The following is a 22,720-nucleotide window of genomic DNA, read 5'->3' as shown; positions in this document are numbered from 1 at the left end:
AATACATGCATGCTAGAGAAAAACCACAAAAACATCAAGAGCCTACCATAACAGTATGGCCAAGGCCATATTATAGTACCCTCTTCGCACATTCCACATTCTGCACTTGCATAGCCCTTGGTATATCTTTTGGGATTTGGGAAGCATCACCGACCTCATTTGGATACATTAATCTAACATATTTATTAGGTAATGCCTAAGATTGCCAGAATTGAGTAGGAACTGAAAAAAGGTAAATTTCTTACAGCAGTATAGACAGTGTTTTTGGCAGAGAGGAAGGGTGTCAGAAGCCTCTGACAAGTCTTCACAGGGAAGTCACCGTGAAGACCCCAGGTTTTTGTAGTAAGACCATGTTTCTTCTTCTTATAGTAGTCTCCATTTGAAAAGCGGCTCTTGGTTTGCCACTAGATGTTGGTATGTTAGACATAAACATGATCATGATCTGAACTTGCCATGATGAAGCATTGTTATTTACTATAACAAATAATAAAATTAATCATGTGAAACAGTATTTCTTATTAAATGAAATGGTAGATACAAGTAGGTTTGGAAAGCACAAGTAACTATATAGGCAAGCATCTCACATTTGTAAGCTGCTTGTTTTTATTGCCTTGTAGATGGATGTAAAGATATTTTTGCCACTTGTTAATGCTCATTTGGACATATCCTTTGTGGAAGAGGTTCTCAATGAGGAACAAACGATGGTCTGTGCAGGGAATGTCATTCAGTGTCTTGTGGAATAGTACCATGTAAAGAGTGGCCATAATGATATAAGCATGGATCCACAATCATGCCTTTCCCTCATCAAGACTGGTCTGTTTACCCCCACTGCAGATGGACTGCTTAATTTATTAACTCTAGGGGTGTGTCCTGAGAGCTTCTGATATGCCAGCTTTTCCCAGGGCAACCAATATACACAAAGGTTAAAATATATCTCTACTAGTTGCAAATTATCCTCCTAACTTAACTATATATTCTAGATAGGAATTTCTTCTCACTGCTCTCCATGCCTCTACCAACACTCAACATTGTTTGACGTACGGAATACCTTATTCATTATAATTATATTCTATACAACACCACTTCTGACCAAGAAACTTATTTGCAGCAAAAGAGATATAGTAACAAAGTCGTGTGCATGAAATTCACCTGCATGTCTTACTCTGTACCCTAAACCCAGAAACAACTGACTTGCGGGGATGGTGTTCATTGTGTTGTAATTTGTAGAACAGAATTTTCTTAGAACGTGATACATGTGTTAAATAAGGCAGAAACCACTCTGTTTTGCTGGATCCTTTATAGACAGAATGCATAGGTAAGGAGCTAGAGAGTACCAAAGGACTAGTGCCTCTTCTTACTGTATCTAAAATTCCATTTATGGGATTTTTGCTTTCTGCCTTGGTCTTGTTGAGTCCTAGCCTCCGGAGATAAAAAGCTTTCATCAGATAACCCAGTCATTATTCCCTTAAAGTCAAAGCCTAGACTGTACCCTAATTTTATATATATATATATATATATATATATATATGTGTGTGTGTGTGTGTGTGTGTGTGTGTGTGTGTGTATAAATATATTTATATTAAACAATCAACAGGAAGAGAAGATGGTCACTGAGCTGGCAGAAGTGATAGGTCCTAGTTACTCAGGGGAAATTGTGTTGTTTCTATACAGTATCTCCAAAAAATATATTTTGGACTGAGGGAATTTACTTGAGTGCCTCTTAACACTCCCACACTCAATAGTACTTGTTAAAGGATAACTATGGCAACCAAACAGAGATAAAAGAGCTGAAGACTTATAAATGCTCTGTAAAATCCTAGACCAGCTGAGGTACAGGCAGGAGGTAAAGGGAACAAAACCTGGATGATAGGAAAGGAAGCAATGTTTGTCAACTCGGTCTTTCTGACCAACTCTAGAAGGAAGAACTATGGAGCTTGTTAATTGTCCTGCTGTTATTTTCCTCTGCCTGTTACATGAAGACCACTGATGAGGACCAACATTTTAGTGTTGGTTTCAGGTAGGATAATAGCTGGATTGACGTTACCCCATGATGATGTTTTGGTGATAGATTCTTGTGGATTTCTTGTGTTGAAGATAGTGTTTCTCATCTGGACAAAGATAAAAATGGATGCTAAGATACCAAAAATACCCCACAAGAAATGGATAGTCCTGAATGGATATTCTCTGTTTGTCTTTCCAGATCTGTCATTCATTTTATCATCCAGTTTAATAGAGTAAGGCCCATGGACTATGTTGCCTTAGTACTTTGCTACCAGGATTCTTGTTGGGTTTAGCCAATGGGAGTTTGCATATTGGAAAGAAAGAGGTCGTAGTACTTACTTACTTTCCTGGTATGTTCCCCACCAGAGTTGGTGCATAAGTTACTGTGTGCCTTTATATAACTAAGCTACAGTTTTTGTAGTGTTTTGGCAGCTGCCTAGTGGTACTGGCACTTACTATTTGTTCCCTTTAACTCTGTCTTTGTAAAAAATCCATACCCATAAAAAATGTTAATTTTCCCCCAGTTATCCTTTTTGTCTGTATTCTACTTCAATCTTCTGTGATACATTAAAAAAATGCATACATATTTTCTAGCCTTATCGTCTTTCAAAAAACATTTTGATTTAACATTCCTCTTTACAAGTGACTTTTTTTTTTTTTTTAAGATTTTATTATTTATTTGAGAGAGAGAGAGAGAGAATAAGAGAGTAGGGGGAGGGGCAGAGGGAGAGAATCCCAGGTAGACCCTTGAGCCAAGCACAAGCCCATGGTGGGGCTCAATCCTATGACCCTGAGAACAACACCCAAACCCAAACCAAGAGTAAGAAGCCCTAGTGACTATGCCACACAGGCACCCCACAAATGACTACTGTTTTGAAATGGAGTAGTGCTAATACTTTATAACAAATTGGGAAACTTTGTATTTTCTTCTCTATATAGGAATAGTTTAAATAATATACAAGGGTTGATTGTTTTTGGTTGAGCTTTGACATAAATTCTCCAGAAAAAATATTTAGAGGTAGACTTCTGATTCCCATTTCAATTTATTCCAGAATCATAGATATATACAAATTTTATATAACTTAAAGTCAATAGTTTCAAGACATTTTCAAATTTCTTGGTATAAGATTATACATAGAGTTTTCTAATTTTTAAAAAAGGGTTTTATGCCTTTGTGGTCATTCCTATGGGATTCATGGTGTGTCGGATTGTACTTTTCTTTCCTTTTTCTTTTTTTTAAAGATTTTATTTATTTATTTGACAGAGAGATTGAGAGAGAGTACAAGTAGGGAGAGTGGCAGAGAGAGGGAGAGGGAGAAGCAGGCTCTCTGCTGAGCAGGGAGCCTGATTCAGGGCTCAATCCCAGAACCCTGGGATCATGACCTGAGCCAAAGGCAGCCACTTAACTGACTGAGCCTCCCAGGTACCCTGGATTCTACTTTTCTTATCTTGTAGTGAGTTATGGCCACTTACTTTAGAAAAGTAGATTGGCTGTTAGAAATTATATTAAGTTTTTCTCCTTATTTTATGTTGATAGAAACCCTTATAGAAATGTTTTGAATTTACATCGCAAGCTATTTAAATAACCAACTAATTTTACTTTATGTCACCATTAACCATGCGATGAATCTGTTATGTACTTAGGCTCTTTAGTCGTAGAGATTTTGGAAGTAGATAATCTAATCTTGATTTTGCCTATCTGTAAAATGTGGAACGTAATGGTACCTCCTTCAAAAGTTGTTTCTGGGAATTAGATAATACATGATAGGTAAGGATCTTGCATAAGATGATCACTATTATGGCTGTTAACATAAGTGAGGATCGAATGTAAGCAAAGCATGATAAGCAAGAACCTGGTGAGTTATACAGGCAGTTAAATCAGGGTTCATTGTCACTGAATGGAGAAAGAGAATAGTAAATAAAGATAGCGTTTCCTTTGGGCAATTTGGGAGACGTGGAAATTGAGCTGGACTTGAACAACGGATATGATTACAGTGGGAAAAGCATATGGTGTGGTCATTTTAGGAAAGGAATATAATGTTGAGTGATTCTCATGTTTTAAGCTTGATAACTAAAAAACATAAACATACAGGGAAATGAGGCAGACAAGATGGTTTTTTGAGAATGATGAGTTCTGTTTAAGACATTTAAGTTAGAAATTTGGCATTAGAAATATGGTTCTAGGGATGCCTGGGTGGCTCAGTCGGTTAAGCAGCTGCCTTCGGCTTGGGTCATGTCATGATCTCGGGGTCCTGGGATAGAGTCCCGCATTGGGCTCCCTGCTCAGCAGGGAGCCTGCTTCTCCCTCTGCCTGCCACTCCCCCTGTGACTGGGGGAGTGAAATCCCATCTCAGCCTGCAGCATTTTGCCCTATCCTTGGCAGCAGGATGGGCCCAGAGGAAAACGTGATTTCTTAACGTCCAGGTTTTGAAGGTAAATGCCTGGGGAGAAGCAGGCTGTGAGCCTCTGAGTGGGGATGAGGATTGGACTAAGTTTGATATTTAACTTATAAATGTCCAGGTATATAGATTTTCATTTTCTCCTTTACCTTTAGTATCTGCACAGGTTAGTGGGTAGGACTGAACACTGGTTTGTCCCTTACGCAAGTTCTAAGCCTTAGTTTTATTGGCCACATTCCCTCTGCTCATGAAGAGCGCAGGCACTCCCTCTTGTGGTGTACTGTCAAAACAATGTTTTTAAATTAGTGTTGAATGTGTTTTGCCAGGAATTGTTTTATTTCTCATTAGATGTTGAAATTATGGGTTCAGGCACTTTCTTCAACTAATAATACTGCAGAATTCACATCATAGGTAAACCTAGCTATTTTAAAAATCTGTTTTAGAACAGGTGCAATATAATAAATTATTTAATATTACTTAGGATGAATAATCTTCATGTCTCCAATGGCATCTCAGAATGAAGTATTTCTTGGTAGGCTGAACTGAACCCTCTAGTAGTTATTGTTTTTGTTTTTGTTTTTTTCAGGAAGGGGTAATTCCTTGAGATTTATAATGTGTTTATTTGTCTTTTGCCTTTATACTTGAATGATAGTTTAAGATTTATGAGTCACCTTTTCTTTCACTGATTACTTTTTAAAAATAATTTCCTTTGCTTTATGAGATATGTTGCTCTAGAGAAGTCTGATGCCAATTAAGTGTTTTTTATTTCCCTCTACATAAGTGACTATCTTTTTTCTTGATGGCACAAGTGTTTCTTCATCTTTAAAATCTGTTAACTTTATAAGGGAATAGTCTTGAAAGCCCTGCATCAAATTTTCCTGGGGTGCCTTATGCCTTTTAAATTATAGATTGGTCTTCATTTATTTCAGAAAAGTTTCCTAAGTTTTACCTCAAAGTATATACTTTTTCCTATTCTGGTTGATTATGCACATGTTTGATTTTCTTTGTCTGGACCTCATTTCTATAATTTTCTCTCAAATCTTTTAAGTCTTAGTTTTGGTTTATTTAATTTTGTTCATATTTCTCAAGTCATGGATATGTATTCTCCTCGTAATTCTTAGAGTCCTGTTTTCTTTTGCCCATTTTGATGTGACTTTCATTTCTATGGCAGTTTTCATTTTATTTCATGTCTTGCCTTGAATTTTTTCCATTTATTTTTTTCTTCTCTTATTCATCACATTTATGAGCTTATTTAATCCTCATTTTCAGTTTTTGATTTTAAGAAGCAATTGTTATGATCACTTTTAAAGCATGGAACGACAGTAATTTAAAAATCTACATCATAGTGACGTTTTTGTGGAGACTATTCTGCCATGTGTTTTGCCTTTCCTTTTTGGTTTTTATTCACCCTTCAAGGAAGCAAATTCTTCCTTGGTTAACTTTTTGTAAGATGTTTGTATTAGTTTTTTATTGCTGCAGAACATATTATGCAAACTGAATTTGAAACAGCACAGTAATTCTATCTTACTGTCTCTGTGGATCAAGAGTCTGGCACAGCTCAGCTGGATTCTCTGCTCAGAGTCTGAAACTCAGGGCATCAGCTGACTATCTCATTTGCAGCTTTTCAGAAGCTCCTTTTCCAGGCTCATTAAATTGTTGAAAGTAATGGTTTTGGTGGATTGTTTAACTGAGATCTCCATTTCCTTGACAGTCATCACTGGGTGTTGCTGTCAGCTTCTAGAAGCTCTCTGCATTCCTTGGCATATGGTCATCTCGATCTTTAAAGCCAGCAATAGCTCAGAGAAGCCCTCCTTGACTTCAAACTTTTCATCCCTTTTCTTCCAGACTGCCCCATTTGTTGGCATATAATTTTTCCTGGTATTCTTGATGATTCAATGAAATCTTGTCACTGTTTGTATTTCTCTGGTGTTGATTGTGGTATCTCCTCTCCCACTGATGATTTCTTTTTTCTTTTTGATATGTGTGGCTAGGGGTTTATCAATTTTATTAATTCCTTTAAAGAACCAGCTCCTAGTTTCATTGATCTTTTCTATCACTTTTTTTTTTCCTGTATCATTTATTTCTGCAATAATCTTTATTCTCTCCTTTCTTCTGCTAGCTTTAGGGTTCATTTACTGTTCCTTTTGCAGTTCCTTTCGGTGTAAGGTTAGGTTGTATATTCGAGATTTTTCTTGCTTCTTGAGGTAGCCCTGTATTGGTATATCCTCCCCTCTTATGACGGCTTTTGCTGCATCTTAGAGGTTTTAGACCATCATGTTTTCATTTTCATTTGTTTCCATGTATTTCTTTTATTTCTTCTTTAATTTCCTGGTTGACCCATTCATTCTTTAGTAGGAAGTTCTTTAACCTCCATGTATTTGTGGTCTTCCCAATTTTTTTCTCATGGTTGACTTCAAGTTTCATAAAGCTGCGGTTGGAAAATGTGCATGGTCTGATCTCAGTCTTTTTCTCCTGGTTGAAGCCTATTTGTGACCCAGTATGTGGTCTGTTCTGGAGGATGCCTCCTGTGCACTTGAAAAGAATGTATATTCTGCTGCTTTAGGATGAGATGTTTTGAATACATCTGTTAAGTCACCTGGTCCAGTGTGTCATACAAAGCCATTGTTTCTTGGTTGATTTTCTGCTGAGATGATCTGTTCATTGTTGTAAGTGAGGTGTTAAAGTTTCTTACTATTATTGTGTTATTATCAATGAGTTTCTTTACGTTTGTTATTGTTTCATATATTTGGATGCTTCCTAGATGGGGGCATAAATATTTACAATTGTTAGATCTTGTTGGATAGATCCCTTTATTATGATATTGTGCCCTTCTTCATGTCTTGTTACAGTCTTTGGTTTAAAATCTAGTTTGTTTGACACAAGTATGCCTACTCCAGCTTTCTTTCTTTCTTTCTTTCTTTTTAAAGATTTATTTATTTGACAGAGATAATGACAGTGAAAGAGGGAACATAAGCAGGGGGAGTGTGAGAGAGAGCAACAGGCTCTCTGGCAAGCAGGGAGCAGACGTGGGGCTCAATCCCAGGACCCTGGGATCATGACCTGAGCCAAAGGCAGACAATTAACAACTGAGTCACCCAGGTACCCCTCCAGATTTCTTTTGATGTTCATTCTCCATCTCTTCACTTTCAATCTGCAGGTGTCTTTAGGTCTAAAAGAGTCTCTTATATGGGAAGCATATTAGATGGGTCTTATTTTTTTTTTTTTTAATTCTGTTACCCACTGTCTTTTTTTGGAGCATTTAGTTCATTTACATTAAGAGTGATTATTGATAGATTTGAATTTAGTGCCATGGTGTTATCTATCAGGTCATTGTTTCTGGAGATTTTCTCTGTTCCTTTCTAGTGCTTGTTGCTTTTGGTCTTTCTTTCCAACTCAATGAGTCCTCTTTAGTCTTTCTTGTAGGGTGGTTTAGTGGTCATGAACTCCTTTAGTTTTTGTTTCTCTGGAAAATTCTTTATCTCTCCTTCACATTCTGAATGACAATCTTGCTTGATAAAGTATTCTTGACTGCGTATTTTTTCCCATTCTGTATGTTGAGTATATCATGCCATTCTTTTCTGGCCTGCCAGGTTTCTGTTGATAGGTCTGCTACAAACCTTATATGCCTTCCCTTGGAAGTTAGGGATTTCTTTTTGCCTTGCTGCTTTTAGGATTTTTTCCTTTTTCCTGTGTTTGGCAAATTTTACTATTATGTATCTTGGTGTTGGCCAGCTTCTGGTGATTTTGGTGGGAGTTCTCTGTGCCTCCTAGATTTGGGTGTTTGTTTCCTTCCCAGATTAAGGAAGTTTTCAGATATCATTTCCTCAAATAAACCTCCTGCCTCTTTTCCCCCATCTTCTTCTGGGACTTCTATGACATGAATGTTACTATGTTTTATGTAGTCACTGAGTTTCCTGTATCACTGATTTGTTTCTCTGCTTCTTCCATCCTTGTGCTCATTACATACATTTGGCTTTGCATCTTGGTTATAGCATTTTTATTTCAGCCTGACCAGTTTGGGGTCTTTTATCTTTGTGGTAAGGGACTCCCTGGTGTCTTCTTTGCTTTTCTGAAGCCCAGCTAGTATCCTTATGATTGTTGTTTTAAATTCTGGGTCAGTCATATTACTTAAATCTGTTCTGATTGGATCCCTGGCCATGACCTTTTATTGTTATTTCTTTCTGGACGAATTCCTCTTCCTTGGCATTTTATCTAGGTGTCTGTCTTCTTTTCTGTGTTAAGAAAGCCTGCTATGTTTCCTGCTCTCGAGAGTAATAGCTTTATGAAGAAGAGGGCCTGTAATCTCCAGGACCTGGGACATTAGGCAGTGTTTCTGGTGTATGTTGTGTGCACTCTGTTGCCGTGTTTTGGCTGCTCTTTCCCTCAGGTCATTCTTCTGCAGAGTTTATCCTTGCCAGCAGTGGGAATGTTTGGTCCTTGTCCAAAGTGTGGAGAGTTTTAACCAGGTGTGTTATGGGCTGCTTGTTAAAAGGGACTGGATCCTGTTTCCACTAGGGCTGAAGCTTTGCAGCATTCTGTGGTCAGTGGACTTCATGTCTGTGGGAGGTTCATCCCAGTCTCCTGGGGGAGGGGTGCTGGTTTTCTGCTGCTCTGGTTCTCAGGCACACTTGCCCTTGTAAAGAATCACCTGCACAGCGCAGGATGGTGGGGCTTTGTGTAAGCGGCTGAGGCCTTCACTGTTGGTGCTGTTCTGCTTGCTTAAGTCAGCCCATGGTGATGTGGGACAGAGAAAAATAGTGCCAGCCCCCTCCCTGGTCTTCACAGTTTGTGCCTAATGCTGTTTGGGAAGCCCTCGCAGAAGAGGGGTCACTCTCTCCTTATGTGTCCCAGGCATTCCTCAGGTCCCTGCCTTCACCCTATCTGTGTCCAGACTGTCTGCCTTCCCAGCAGTGCACTGCACTGTGTTTTATCTTAGGCATGCCAGCTGACTTTCAAAACTCTAAACTTTAGGGATCCAGCTCAACACAGACTATGTTTGGTCTTCTGAAGGAGGGTCTCCCTACGCTGTGGCTGGTGCCAGTTTGTCCCAGACCAATTCACAGGAGCTTGGAGTTCAGAGAAAAGCAGAGCAAAAAGCTGGTGTCCAGAGTAGCTGCTTTCAGTGGGTGTGTCTGTGCCCCTCTGCTAAGGGCAGCGCAGTGGTGCCCTCTGTCACATTTGTCCCCTGAGATGTAATGCCACCTCTCCCACATGCACTCCAAGGAATAACTGTCTCCCCCAGTTTGTCCCAGGGGGTCATCATATTACGATATCTGCTTCCAGGCCTCTGCTCTCCCCCATCTTCCTCCTCCCCCTCCACCCCCAGAAGCACTATTCTGCTGGTTGGGCTCCACTCTGACAGTGGCATGGATTTCTAAAACTCCAGTTTTTGAGTTACACTGGTTGTGAAAACTCAAAATAATCCGTGCCTCTCATTTTCCCTGGTATTGGTTTGGGGGAAGTATTTTTCATGTGAGATCCCCTGCATGCTGTGTGCACTTGCTCCCTTTCTCTTTCTCTCAGTCTTTCCCTCTCTCTCTGTCTCCACTCTCCATCATCAGGGTTCCTTCCTCCTCCCCAAAGTCACTGTCTCATCTCCATGCTAACCACCTTCCTTGTTGTGGCCTTTTCTCCCTTTAGCTGTGCATTTCGATTTCTCCGTTCTCTGATTACTTGGGTGTTTAGAATGATTTGATTTTTATCTAGCTGTGTTGGAGGGAGGAGGCAAGCATAGGATCTTCCTACTACTGTGAGGTCTTAACCCCACCTCTCCAGGTTGGATTCTTTCACTTAGCAATATGTATTTAAGATTCATCCAAGCCTTTCTATGGCTTGATATGTCATTTCTTTTTATCAATTCTAAGAAAAGCAGTAGAAATTATTCAGAAATAATATAGAGAGTAATATATTGGATATAGTAGTTTTCGTAAGTAGATCTTAGGCCTTGTTTACTTGGGAAAAATGATACAAGATGATGTTAATTGTTACCAGGCTTTTCATGTAGTTCTGTGAAATAGGTCATAACTGGGATAACATGTTGGTATCTCAAAGCCTAGACAACTGAAGTAATTACAAGGGATTTGGTCCAGAGAAAGACTGCAAAGATCAGTCACAAAAAACAGTATCCAAAAGTAAACCCATACCCAAGACATTTAATTTGGTTAAATTTGGTTAATCAGACAGAATACTACATTCCAATTTTTTCCCACTAAACTGTATTACATATGAATTAAAAATACAGTTGAGAAACACAAAAACCTGAGTTTGAATTGTGTTGGGTCCACTTGTACACAGGGTTGTTGTTTTTTGTTGATAAATATAGTACAGTACTTACTATAAATGTATTTTCCTTATGATTTTCTTAACATTTTCTTTCCTGTAGCTTACTTTATTGTAAGACTTTAGTACCTAATACATGAAACATACAAAATATGTGCTAATCAACTATTTATCAGTAAGGGTTCTTTTCAGCAGCAGGCCATTAGTAGTTCAGTTCTGGGGGGAGTCAAAAGTTATACATGGATTTCTGACTGTGCAGGGACTAGTGCCCCAACACCTGCGTTGTTCTGGGGTCATCTCTAAAGTAAGAAAAATTCTATGGTAAAATCATGTTAACTTATGTGTACTCTTGGAGAAGGCAAGACTTTCATTAAGTCAGATATCAAAGTCGGAACCTAGGAAGTAAATTTGAAAAATTTATAGAAAATATATGCAAGTGGCCAATAGACATATAAGAAATGCTTCATTGTATTGATGATCCTAAAAAATTGAATAAAAAAATATGTACACGCACATGTGCATGTATTTGTTTAAACAGAGAGATTGGAAGTAGTTTAATTTTATTATGCAAAGTGTTGCTGCATTGCTGGTGTGATTGCATATCTGTTTACTTTTTGATAAGGCATTTGGCAATATCAAAATACAAATATTTACACACTTTGACCTAGCATTTCCACTTTTTAGAAACTGTACTACAGTTAGGCTTGCATAAATATGCCAAGGAAATTTTTTAAAATGCTTGTCACAATATGTTTGTAATGACCTAAATATATGTACAATATAATAAGAATAAATGTTATGTTACTAATTATTATGTGTAAGTTGTGGATTAAGATATACGACATTTATGCTATGGGATGTTATGGCAGCCCACAAAGAAATTTAAATACAGTTAAATTCCAACATCAAGGATGTCAGCACAAGAGTGAAATCTGGAAGTTGTTGAGCATGAGAATAGTATGTTTAGTATGACAATACTTGTGTAAAAAAAAGTAAATGGATATAAGATGTGTGAATGTGTGAGAAAATATCTGAAAAAAAAAATAAAAGGAACTGTTTGTTGGCAGTGGTCATTACCTCCATCTGAGTTACAGGGGAGAGCATCAGGTAGAGGCAAGCAGGGGGAAGGGAGAGTTTTGTATTTCTCTTCGTCTCTTTCTGTGCTATTTAAAATTTACTTAAACAAACATGTTGAAACCTCATGGACTACTTCCTCTGGGGAAAAAACAAACACCAGAACCCCACAGCATACCCACATGGTCAAAATATCAAGTAGATTACTACAAAGAGATATTTCTCTACTATAAAAAGAAATGGGAAAAAAATAATAAACCAAGAAATACGTGTCAGTAGATTTAATTGTGCAGGGTATCAAATAATAAGAGATCATTCTTAGTACAATCTGCTACCTCCAGAAAAGTGAATATTGAAACCAGAAGTCACAGGTCAAATGTCTGACATGGCCAGGAAGGTAAGACAAATAATGCAGACTTGGCCTGGTTATGAATATAAATTATCTGCTGATTATCTGATAATATAAATTATCATCAACCTCGTATAATAGTCAGATTATAAAAGGGCATATTATAGGGTATATTTTAAATTGTAGGGTATATTTTACATTTTAAGTTAAAAGAGTAAGTTTTTTACATGTAAAATTTACATCTGAAAATCTGATGACCATGGACCAGTTAAAGAGTCTTCAAGATTGGTGCTTTGGAGGTCTTACTCATCTCACTCTTCAGGAAGTAATACATCTTGATCTGATATTAAGGAAATGAAAATCATCTAAGGCTGTTGTTAAAATGCAGTTTCCTGGATACTACCAGCTTCAAAGGGAAAGAAGGTGCTGGGAATATATTTTATCAAACACTTTTATTCATTAATATTATCAGGTGAGTTTAGGAAATATGGGTTTACTATAATTTCCAGACTTTGTGATTTTTAAGATTTTAATGAAATCTTAAAAGTAACAATTTTTCCTTTGATGATATTCAGAAGAATATTCTATAGGGCCAAAGTTTGCTTCAAAAAATAAATTTAGTAAACTAGTTTGAGCTATAAGAAAGAACTAGACATAACTTCAAGTATTATGGCTTTGTAGTGAATATTAAGAAATTACCATTTTGACCAAAATGTCATATAACCTAAGTACGCTTTTCACATGTGTTCAGGGTATTGATTGATAATTCAGTATGCTGGTCATACTATATTTATGACTTGGAAAGAAAAATAAAAGCTAGTTTTTTTGTGTTTTGTTTTGTTTTTCCCATTATTTGAAAATTCCTTCCCAGGCACAGCTTGCTTCAGTTGTGTTTATTTCAACTTACCCCCAAATTTGTTAATTTTGATTGTTAAAGTAACGTTTCTCAGTTTTATTTTACATTGCTAAATTTTAACATATTTCTTAAATTTTCTTAAGTAATGTATATATTTTAAGAACAGTTTAATCAAAATGAAGTGATTGAAGGAAATAAAGATGGTTCTGTTAGGCAAGTATAATTGATAAAAATAGATATTTCAATTTTTAGCCAAATTTCCATAAATTCACAATTTAATTTTTTCCTCCTCAAAGGTACTTGCATAGCAACAAGGAATAGAACCAATTGTAACTCTTCAAATTCTTCGCTTTCTAACTACTTGTATGTCTTCATCTTGGGACAACTGTTGCTGGGAACAGGAGGAACTCCTCTCTATACCCTAGGAACAGCCTTTATTGATGAGTCTGTGCCCACACACAAATCTTCTCTCTACATTGGTAAGTTTTCTCTGTCCTGTTGTTTCAGTAGCACTTCATTTTATTGCTTGTTTAATTTATAAGTAAAAACACAATAGAAGCTTATTTAAAAAGTTAGTTGTAATTTCATGGGTCTTTCCATTAGATTCCCAATAGATGGCAGATATAGCAATATTACTGTTTTTGTTTCATTATTTACTGACATATGTCCTTTGGTTGAATGCAGTTATGAATTTTGTTGACTTCCTGCTCTGTTTCCTGTTCTTGGCACCCCAGCCTTCCTAGAAGTGCCATCCAAGCAGTAGGCTGTCTAGATTACTTGAGTTCTGGCTAATTTACACAGGGTGGGGGATGGAGCTCTCCCATTCTACCTGATTTACTACATCCTACATGGACCTGACTAGAATCCACAAAAGAAACGACAAGATAGTACTCAAAAATCTGTGGAATTTTTCATTTCCGATCAATCCTTTTTATATATGGCTCAATTCATGGGGGCAGGGAATCTAATTTTTGGTAGCTTAAATTTTTCTTAAATTCCTTCTCTATACTCTTGCAGGGTAGAGCTTACTAGGCTATTCATGGCCTGGCCTAAAATGACTGTGTTTCACATTTCATTTTATCAGTTTATTATTCTAATAAAGGGGGCTGTCTTAGTTCTTTCAGTCTGCCAAAACAGAATATCCTAGACTAGTTGACTTATAAACAATAGAAATTTTATTTTTCACAGCCCTGGATGCTGAAAAGTCTAAGATCAGGGTACCCACAGATTCAGTGTCTGGTGAGGCTCCTTCCTACCTTATAGACAGTTTATCTTTTTCCTGTGTCCTCACATGACACATGGGAGGACAGGGCTTTCTGGAGTATCTTCTTATAAGGGCACTAATCTCATTTATGAAGTCTCCAGTCTCATGTAATCTGTTCCAAAGGTCCCACCTTCTCACACCATATTAGGGATTAGGTTTCAACAGGAGTCTTTTGTGGTAGGGGGGGTAGGGGGAACACAGACATTCAGCCTATAGCAAGAACCTATTGTCATCGTCCCTGGAAGTCCAATGCATTCAACATAGCCCTGACAGAGACTATTAAATCTACGTAGGCTCTTCCATAATGTGAAAACGACTACACTTCTGTTTATTTTCTGTACTCGTTTGCCTTGGTCTCTCAGCAAGCTCTGATTCTCTCTCTCTGATCTCCCAGCTGATCTGTACAGCTTTTCTTGCATTTGCTAAGTTAACAATGATTTATTTCAATTAGCTAGTGGTGATGTTTTCCAGTCTCCCAGTTCAATAAATTTCCTTTCTGAAGTGCTCTTCTGATCAATACACCTGATAAGGCAATTTTAATCTTTATGTTTTGATAACACACAGAATAGGAAGTTTTTCAAAAATTATTTAAACACGGTTGGTGGGATAGAGGCCCACAGGACCATCCCAGACTCCATAAATCTGTAGGAAGACTGACTCAGCATAAAATCATACTTATACTTACAGCATAAGGAAACCAAGCAAAATCAGCAAGGGGAGAAGATGCAGGAGGCAAAGTACAGACAAAAACTGGGTGCAGCCTGCCAAGATTTAGCTCCCCCGAGCGGAGCCATACAGCTTGCAATTAATCCTGCCGGCAGTGAATTTGAGATATATATATATGTATACATACATGTATGTATTTGCTAAGTTAACAATATATATCTTAAAAAATTTGAGATATATATATATGTATACATACATACAAATTTAAAAAATTTGAGATATATATATATGTATACATACATGTATGTATACATATATATATATCTCAAATTTTTTAAATCACAAGTTCACTAGAGATTCAGTGCCCAGGGATTTTATTGGGGGTTGATCCTATTGCGACACTCTGCCTTGCATCTATCAAAGTTCTAGACTCAAAAGGAATACAGGTGGTCAGCACATTGTTTATGCAAAGCCCACACAGTGAGTCACCCTTATTAGTTGTGGAATGGTGGCATCCCTCTGGACAGTTAAATCCCAAACGCTAGTCAAGGGCCAACCTTGCCAACATGGCTTTCTAAAGTTAACAGTCGCAGGCCTCTATGTTAAGTCTTTCCTATACTATAGGAACTCATCAAATGGCAGTTTTTTTGAGTAAAGGAAAAAAAACAAAAGCAATAAAACTGCAAAACTCATTTTAGTTTTATCTCTTATTTTTCTGTTATGGAAGATATAAATGCTTATCTTAATCACAGTATCTTAAACGGTTCTTTTCACTTTCAGATAACCATATTTTTCACTAGATACTTAGGTTTTTTGCATGAAATCCTTCCTTTTTTATAACTTTTAATTTCCCCACTTTCAAAATCGTCCACCGTTCTTTCTTTTAAAACAACATCTATTACTGATAGCATACATTCTTCTATGAAACAATGAAACACATTTTGTGCATAACAAGGCAAAACGGGCAAAATGAAAATGGTCACAATCTGCTCATTTTTAGAATGAATTTGTGACATACCTATCTTCATGGACTTTTGCAGGTCATTCGCTCTTTATTCCTTTATTTCTTTGATGCTTTCCCTGGGTTTCCCTTTGTTCTTTCATTGAACATTTTAATTCATTTAATGTTATTTTGTGTTTAAATCTTTCATTTTAACCTGTGCTTCCTAATTGTTCCATGTTCTTATTTCTTGCTCTTTTTTTCTTTCTTTTGGATAATCTAATATTATTTGATTTCTTCCCTCTCAAATTCCTAGCTATATGTTATTTTATTATTCATCTACTAATGACCTTATATGTAAACTTGATTTTATGAAATTCTAATGTTAATTGATACTTTTACCACATACCTGCTCATCATAGATATCCTAGAATCCTTTAACTAAAAATAGTCTTTTTAAAATGCTTTTCCCTGATGAATATTTTCACTAGGAATAGATGACTAGTTGGCCATTGATTTTTTTTTTTCAGTACTTTAAAAATACTGTTCCTTTGTCTTTTCACTTCCACTGTTTAATATAGGTTTGCTCTTTGAAGATTTTTCACTTTGCATTTGATTTTCATTGGTTTTATTTATATGATGTGTATAGGTGTAAAATTCCTTTTATTTAACTCATTGTGTGGATTCTTATGACTTCATAAATATGTTGTTTGGTATTTGTTATTGGCTTTAGGATATTTCCTATGATTATTCATTTAAATATGACTTCTATCCTATTATCTCCTCTCTTGGGACTCCACTTAAATGTATGCTAAAACTTTTAAAAAATGTATTCTTCATATCTTGTTCTTTTCTATATTTTTTACCTTCTGTTTATATTTTTTGTGTTTCTCGGTAAGTTTTTACTGACCTAATTGATTTGTCCAGTTTGGTAATCCTCAGTTCAGTTTTGAGTAATCTGCTATGTATCTCTTTCATTTTAACTCTGACAAAGGTGTTTTATACTATAGTTTTTTTTTCCAAACCCCACTCTGTGTGTTTTTTTAATAAATTACCAATCTCTGATATATTTGGGAATATGATTTGGGATCCCCTCTATGTAACTTCACAGAATTAGTTTATTTGAAGCAAAGCTGTACTTACTTAGTGGGCAAGTCTACTTCTAACTCACCCTTACTTTTAGAGTATAGCTTCCTAGGTGCCAATATAAAATGTAGGATGGGGACAGTTTATAAGGTATAACTCCCAAATTAGCAGCACTGAACTGCAACTTTGGTGTCCCTACTTCCTAGAGACTAGCAAGGATTGCTAACCTTTCCAGTGCCTTTTGTGGAATCAGCAAATATGCCCAGGAAATAATCAGTCCCAGTTTTTTGGACCTTTCCAGAATCTTGGCTCAGTGGTCCTTCAAAAAATCATCTTGCATGAACTCTACTTTGGAAACTTGGTCAAGTACATAGTCATTTTTATCATTGACATATGCTTAGCTTTGGGTATGATAGATTCTGGTCTTTTGTGTATGTGAATGAGAATCTTAACAGTTAATAAAAAATTCAGAAGGTGGTAATATATAAAGATACTAATGTAAGCATAATTTTTTGCAGAAATTTAAATGTTACATATGGCAAAATTTTAAATATCCAAGAGAAATAAGGTCAATTTAATTCTGCTACAAGTAGAAATGGAAGATTTCCTAAGTGCATAGTTTAAATTAGTGGCTTACTTTTATGAAACAGGCTAATCACCAGGTCCATGTTTTAAAATCAGCTGTTGGAGTGCAAAATACATATTGCTTTTAGAGTATGTACACAGTAGAGAAGGCTTCTCATTTCACAGTATTTTCTTCCATAAGAATTGTAAACAGTAATTATCATCATCCAAAAAGTAGATGTACTACCTCTTGCTGCCATTTAACAGAATGTAATTTTCCTTGAATTTATAGTTGTTGGGTTTATTGAAATTATTATAGTCTAACAACTTTTACACTGAATTACATATATATTTATATTTAAAATGTATTTTATAGTTGTATTTATTTTAAAAATATTTTTAAGCTCCTTGACTTAACAAGTGGTACCATTCAGACTGTATTCTTTTTTACCGAAAATATGTGTAATTTTGTTGTAATTCTAATCATTTCAATTTTTCTATTGTAAAATATATCTTTCTGTACTACGGTAAGACATTCATAGCATGTACAGTTGACTATTTTTCCATGTCTTTGTTCTTCTAGGAATTGGCTATTCTATGTCAATATTAGGCCCTGCTGTTGGCTATGTGTTGGGAGGACAGCTGCTATCCTTGTACATTGATGTGGGTATGGGACAAAGGCAAGGCATTATCTATATTTTTAATTTAAATTTATTTTATTTTAATAATGTTAACATCATAGAACATTTCCAAAGAATTTCCTCAGCTAGAGGGAGGGATTTTTTCAGGAAAAAAACCTGAATACACACAATTTTTCTATAATGTTTTAGCTGCATTACTTCCTGAATTAATGCTGTACCACCTCCTAGTATAATGCATTTATTCATAAATAAGGATGCTTAAAAGTTACCTGTGAAATTTTCAAAATGCACATCTAGGGCCCCATACATTATTCAGAAAGAAGAATTTAATCAAAATTGGTTGTGCTATTAGTAGGTTTAGCTGGATATAGATAACCTGAAAAGCCTGAAGAGTTTATGATCCTTAGACCAAGTTCTGTAGTAGTTCTGATATGGTCGTGGGAGTCACAATTGTGTGGTTTTAAATGTGGCAATAGAGGATAATAATAGGTAATGTTTATTTATCCCATACTATTTTCTGTATGTCATAGGTTTTGTGTGTTACTTTATTTTACATACCACTTAATTTAATCCTTTTAATAATCCAATAAGTAATTGATACATGGCTGAGGCATGAATTCAAGTTGATCTTTTTGACCCCCAAATTCTTCTTTTAACCACCAAGTTACCTTCGCTTTTTCCTGAATATAGAGAAGTTGGTAAATTTTGGCGAGGCCATATTTTCTCATTTTACCACTAGGAATCAGAACTGCATAGTCCTCTGTGTGACTCTGAGTAACGAATAAGAAAATGTGGTGATAGATTCCTGATTTGTTCTTTGAGCTGTTAGTCCCAGGTTATATTTTAGAGACTGTGTAAAAGACGTGCAGAGAAAGTTCTTGAAGCAGAGAGCTGTGTTTTTGAGAAAGGTTTTTAATTTCAGTGGAGAATTACATGAGTTGTAGGAATGGTATGTTTGGGGGGAAAACTATTGATATAAAACTAGGAGAAGAATCAATGAAACAAGATGGCATTGGGAGGGAGACAAACCATAAGTGACTCTTAATCTCACAAAACAAACTGAGGGTTGTTGGGGGGAGGGGGCTGGGGAGAAGGGGGTGGGGTTATGGACATTGAGGAGGGTGTGTGCTTTGGTGAGTGCTGTGGGGTGTGTGGACCTGGCGATTCACGGACCTGTACCCCTGGGGATAAAAATATATGTTTATAAAAAATAAAAAATTAAAAAAAAACTATGAGAATCATTATAAAATACTGTTAATAAATTACTTTAAGAAGAACTTTATAGTCAGAGAAAAAAAAATACTATATGATTTCATGTGTATGTAGAATCTAAAAAAAACATACAAACACAAAAGCTTATAGATACAGAGAACAAATTTGTGGTTACCATAGGTGGGGAAAGGGAGAAATAAGTAAAAGGAGTCAAAAGGTACAAACTTCTGCTTGTAAAAATTTCAGTCATGGGATGTAATATACAATATGGCAACTATAGTTAGTAATATTGGATTGTATATTTGAAAGTTGCTAAGAGAATAAATCTTTAAGTTCTCAAAACAAGAAAAAAAATTCCGTACTATATGGTGACCAATGTTAAATAGATTTAATGTGGTGATCATTTTGTAATATATAGAAATATTACATCATTATATTGTATACATGAAACTAATATACTGTATGTCAATTATACCTCAGTAAATGAGTAAATAAATAAAACAAATGAATTTTACATTTAAAAGTATGCCTTAATTGAAGTACAGTATATGGGCATTTAACACAGATCAGTGATTTGCTGTAAGAGGTATTCAGTTAGTAGAGAAGAAAAACTTAGCCAAAGTTAGGTAAACAATGTTCAGAAATTCTACGTATGCTTTCAGATATTCAGCATACCTGTATTTACTATTAAATAGTTTGCACTTCTGTGTCATATTGCCATTTGAAATACTTTGTGAACCATTATTCTTATAGATCTCATTTATGCCTGCTCTCTGTTGTCTGATTCATCACAATGACTCAACTTAAAATGTTGGGTATTATAATACTATTCCCTTATATATGCACTTGAATTACAAAGTATATACTTACTGTAACTGCATTTTAATGAACAAGGTAGAGTTGACTTTTATATTTTGTTTTTCTGTCCTATAGCATAGCTATCACTGAAGATGATCCACGATGGCTGGGGGCATGGTGGATTGGATTTCTTCTGTGTTGGCTCTTTGCTTGGTCTTTGATAATACCTTTCTTATGCTTTCCAAAACACTTACCAGGTAAACATGTTTTTATTTAAAATCAAGGAGCTTTATTCTAATTGTAGGCCAAAGGTTGCTTATAATTTCTAAGAACCCTAGAAAATTCATTGTTTTATAGAATTTCAGTTGTCTGTCTACGCAAACTTTTGAATATTTGTCTTTTTGAAAAGACAACTTTGGGTAGCTTTCTTACTACTCATGTTTTTCCTTTATTTCCAGTTAACAAAAGCAGTAAAACTGTATGTATTCACTTTTTTACTATATAAATATATACTTAATAATATATTATTAATAACTATGTTAATCATTATATGTACTATAGAATATTATAATAATATATAACATGTTAATAACATATTATTGTGTATATACTTAATAATAAATTTGTTTCCTGTGTGTTATCTGGAATCTTGCTTTATGTATATGCAAGGTATAGGATCTTTCAAACTATTAGTTTGCATTCAGTTCCTCACTAACCAACAATCAATCTGCCTTAAATCATTGATGTTATTTGTTGATGAGAGTTACAAATACTTTTTTCAGTTTCACCAAAGTAATACTGTAGTGTACTCATTTTTACCATATTTCAATATTAGGTTGCCTGAAAAGAAAAGATTAATAGAAAAGAATATCCATTCCTTTCTCTGTAAAATTTTGCTTGTATATAATCATGTAGTTCAAATACATTATCTATCAAAGTATTTTTCTATAGGCAGAAATTAGGTAAATACTTCTTTCTACTGTCACGTGTAACAGGATAGATGATTAACTTTTCAGAGTGAGCAGAAGTTGACAGAGTAGAAGTAGATGACTCATTGATTTCTTTCTACCCTGGACCATCAAACGTATAATTCCATATATTGACTGTCTTCTCAGATTTATTCACAGCGCCCTTATTAAAAATCAAAGGGACATGGTAATACATGGTAAATACTTCATCTGCAAAGCATGTTAGGATTAAAGAGACTAAAGGAAAAGATACTTCGTTTAATATATAATGGATGCAAAAGAGATCCACTTTAAAGGAAGAAAAGCATTTAAGAGATATTTGTAAATAAAGGGAATAAATATGTCATTGGAACAAAATTGTCTCAGTTTAATTTCTAGACTGATTAGAACTTCCTTAGCTAATAGGAATAATACTAGCTCTCCAGGCAAATTACACATGCACAATAATTTGTATAATTTTGATTGACAAATAGAGGAACTGGCTTCTTATGTTATAGAATTTATATATTTGTAGAGCTGTGTGTCAGTTAAAAAGTAGGCATTTAAAAAAATGAAAAATGAAGTGATGGAGCAAGTACATTTACTATTTTTTTAGGTACAGCAAAAATTCATAGTGAAAGAACTTGCCAGACTCATCAGGAAAAGCATAGTTCCTTAAAACACACAGAGGAGAATTTTGGAACAAGTTGGAAAGATTTCCCAGCTGCTCTAAAGGTAAAATAACACTGTACACACACATATACCTTCCTCCACATATAAATAGCTAAATATGTATATATTACATATACACATGAATAAATATATGCATATATATATACAGATATTTTCATGATGCAGTTTTATTTGCCTATTTACTATAGTTATAGCTCTTATAAATAAATAATTTCAGATTTATTTTTATTATGCTTTGAGTAAATGAGAACTACTCCAGAGTAGTATGGTTGAAAGAACATGAGTTCTCTTATTGGCAATATAAATATTCAATGGTCCCTCATTAGGGCTATAGTCAATCATTATTCCTTCCCATTTTCCTCATGTAATGAATGGATCAATCAGTTATCACTGAATTGTAAATATATATTTGAGAATGTCGTTCTAATTTTAGTATATGTGCTGCTGAAGCGAGCGCTATATTTGAGAATGTCAAACCAGTATTTTTGCCTTGTGAAAGAAGTGGCAGTTAGTGGTTACTTGGTTTGATTTGAGGTTAAAGAAACAAGTGTTATGGTCTGCTGCATTCTTTCCATTTATCATCATTAAAGTTTTATACATAGAGGAGTATAATTTTACCTTTTCAAGATTTGAAATTATATACTTTTCAATTATTTTCATTTCCCCCCTCAAATGAAAGCCTAAAATGTTCTTACTCCATTTATCCCACCTTTCAACTCTCTGTTCTCTCCCATGCAGGCAAATTCTTGTGTTTTCCTGAGACTGTTCATGATTTTTAATTCCAACAACTGTTGTATTTTATACTAACTTTATTTATTTTATAAATTCTTATGCCATCAAGGGTTATTACTCCCTGCTGCTTTCTTTTTTTTTTTTTTTCTCCCACTTCTTTTTTTTTTTTTTTTTAATTTTTTATTTTTGATAAACATATATTTTTATCCCCAGGGGTAC

At 35.3% G+C, this 22,720-nt stretch overlaps 1 protein-coding gene across 1 annotated transcript in view; it reads left to right on the top strand.

The window, feature by feature from the left end:
• The window catches only part of SLCO4C1 (solute carrier organic anion transporter family member 4C1), a 73,123-nt gene that overhangs the window by 17,892 nt on the left and 32,511 nt on the right, over positions 1-22,720 (top strand). The window contains exons 3-6 of the mRNA XM_059418295.1: positions 13,255-13,437; positions 18,062-18,158; positions 20,265-20,386; positions 21,693-21,811. Coding sequence (XP_059274278.1) covers positions 13,255-13,437; positions 18,062-18,158; positions 20,265-20,386; positions 21,693-21,811 — 521 coding nt within the window. The remainder of the gene's footprint in view (positions 1-13,254; positions 13,438-18,061; positions 18,159-20,264; positions 20,387-21,692; positions 21,812-22,720) is intronic.

The sequence above is a fragment of the Mustela nigripes genome, chromosome 12 (assembly GCF_022355385.1).
Source record: "Mustela nigripes isolate SB6536 chromosome 12, MUSNIG.SB6536, whole genome shotgun sequence".
Lineage (NCBI taxonomy): Eukaryota > Metazoa > Chordata > Mammalia > Carnivora > Mustelidae > Mustela > Mustela nigripes.
This window is presented reverse-complemented; position numbering and strand designations above follow the sequence as displayed.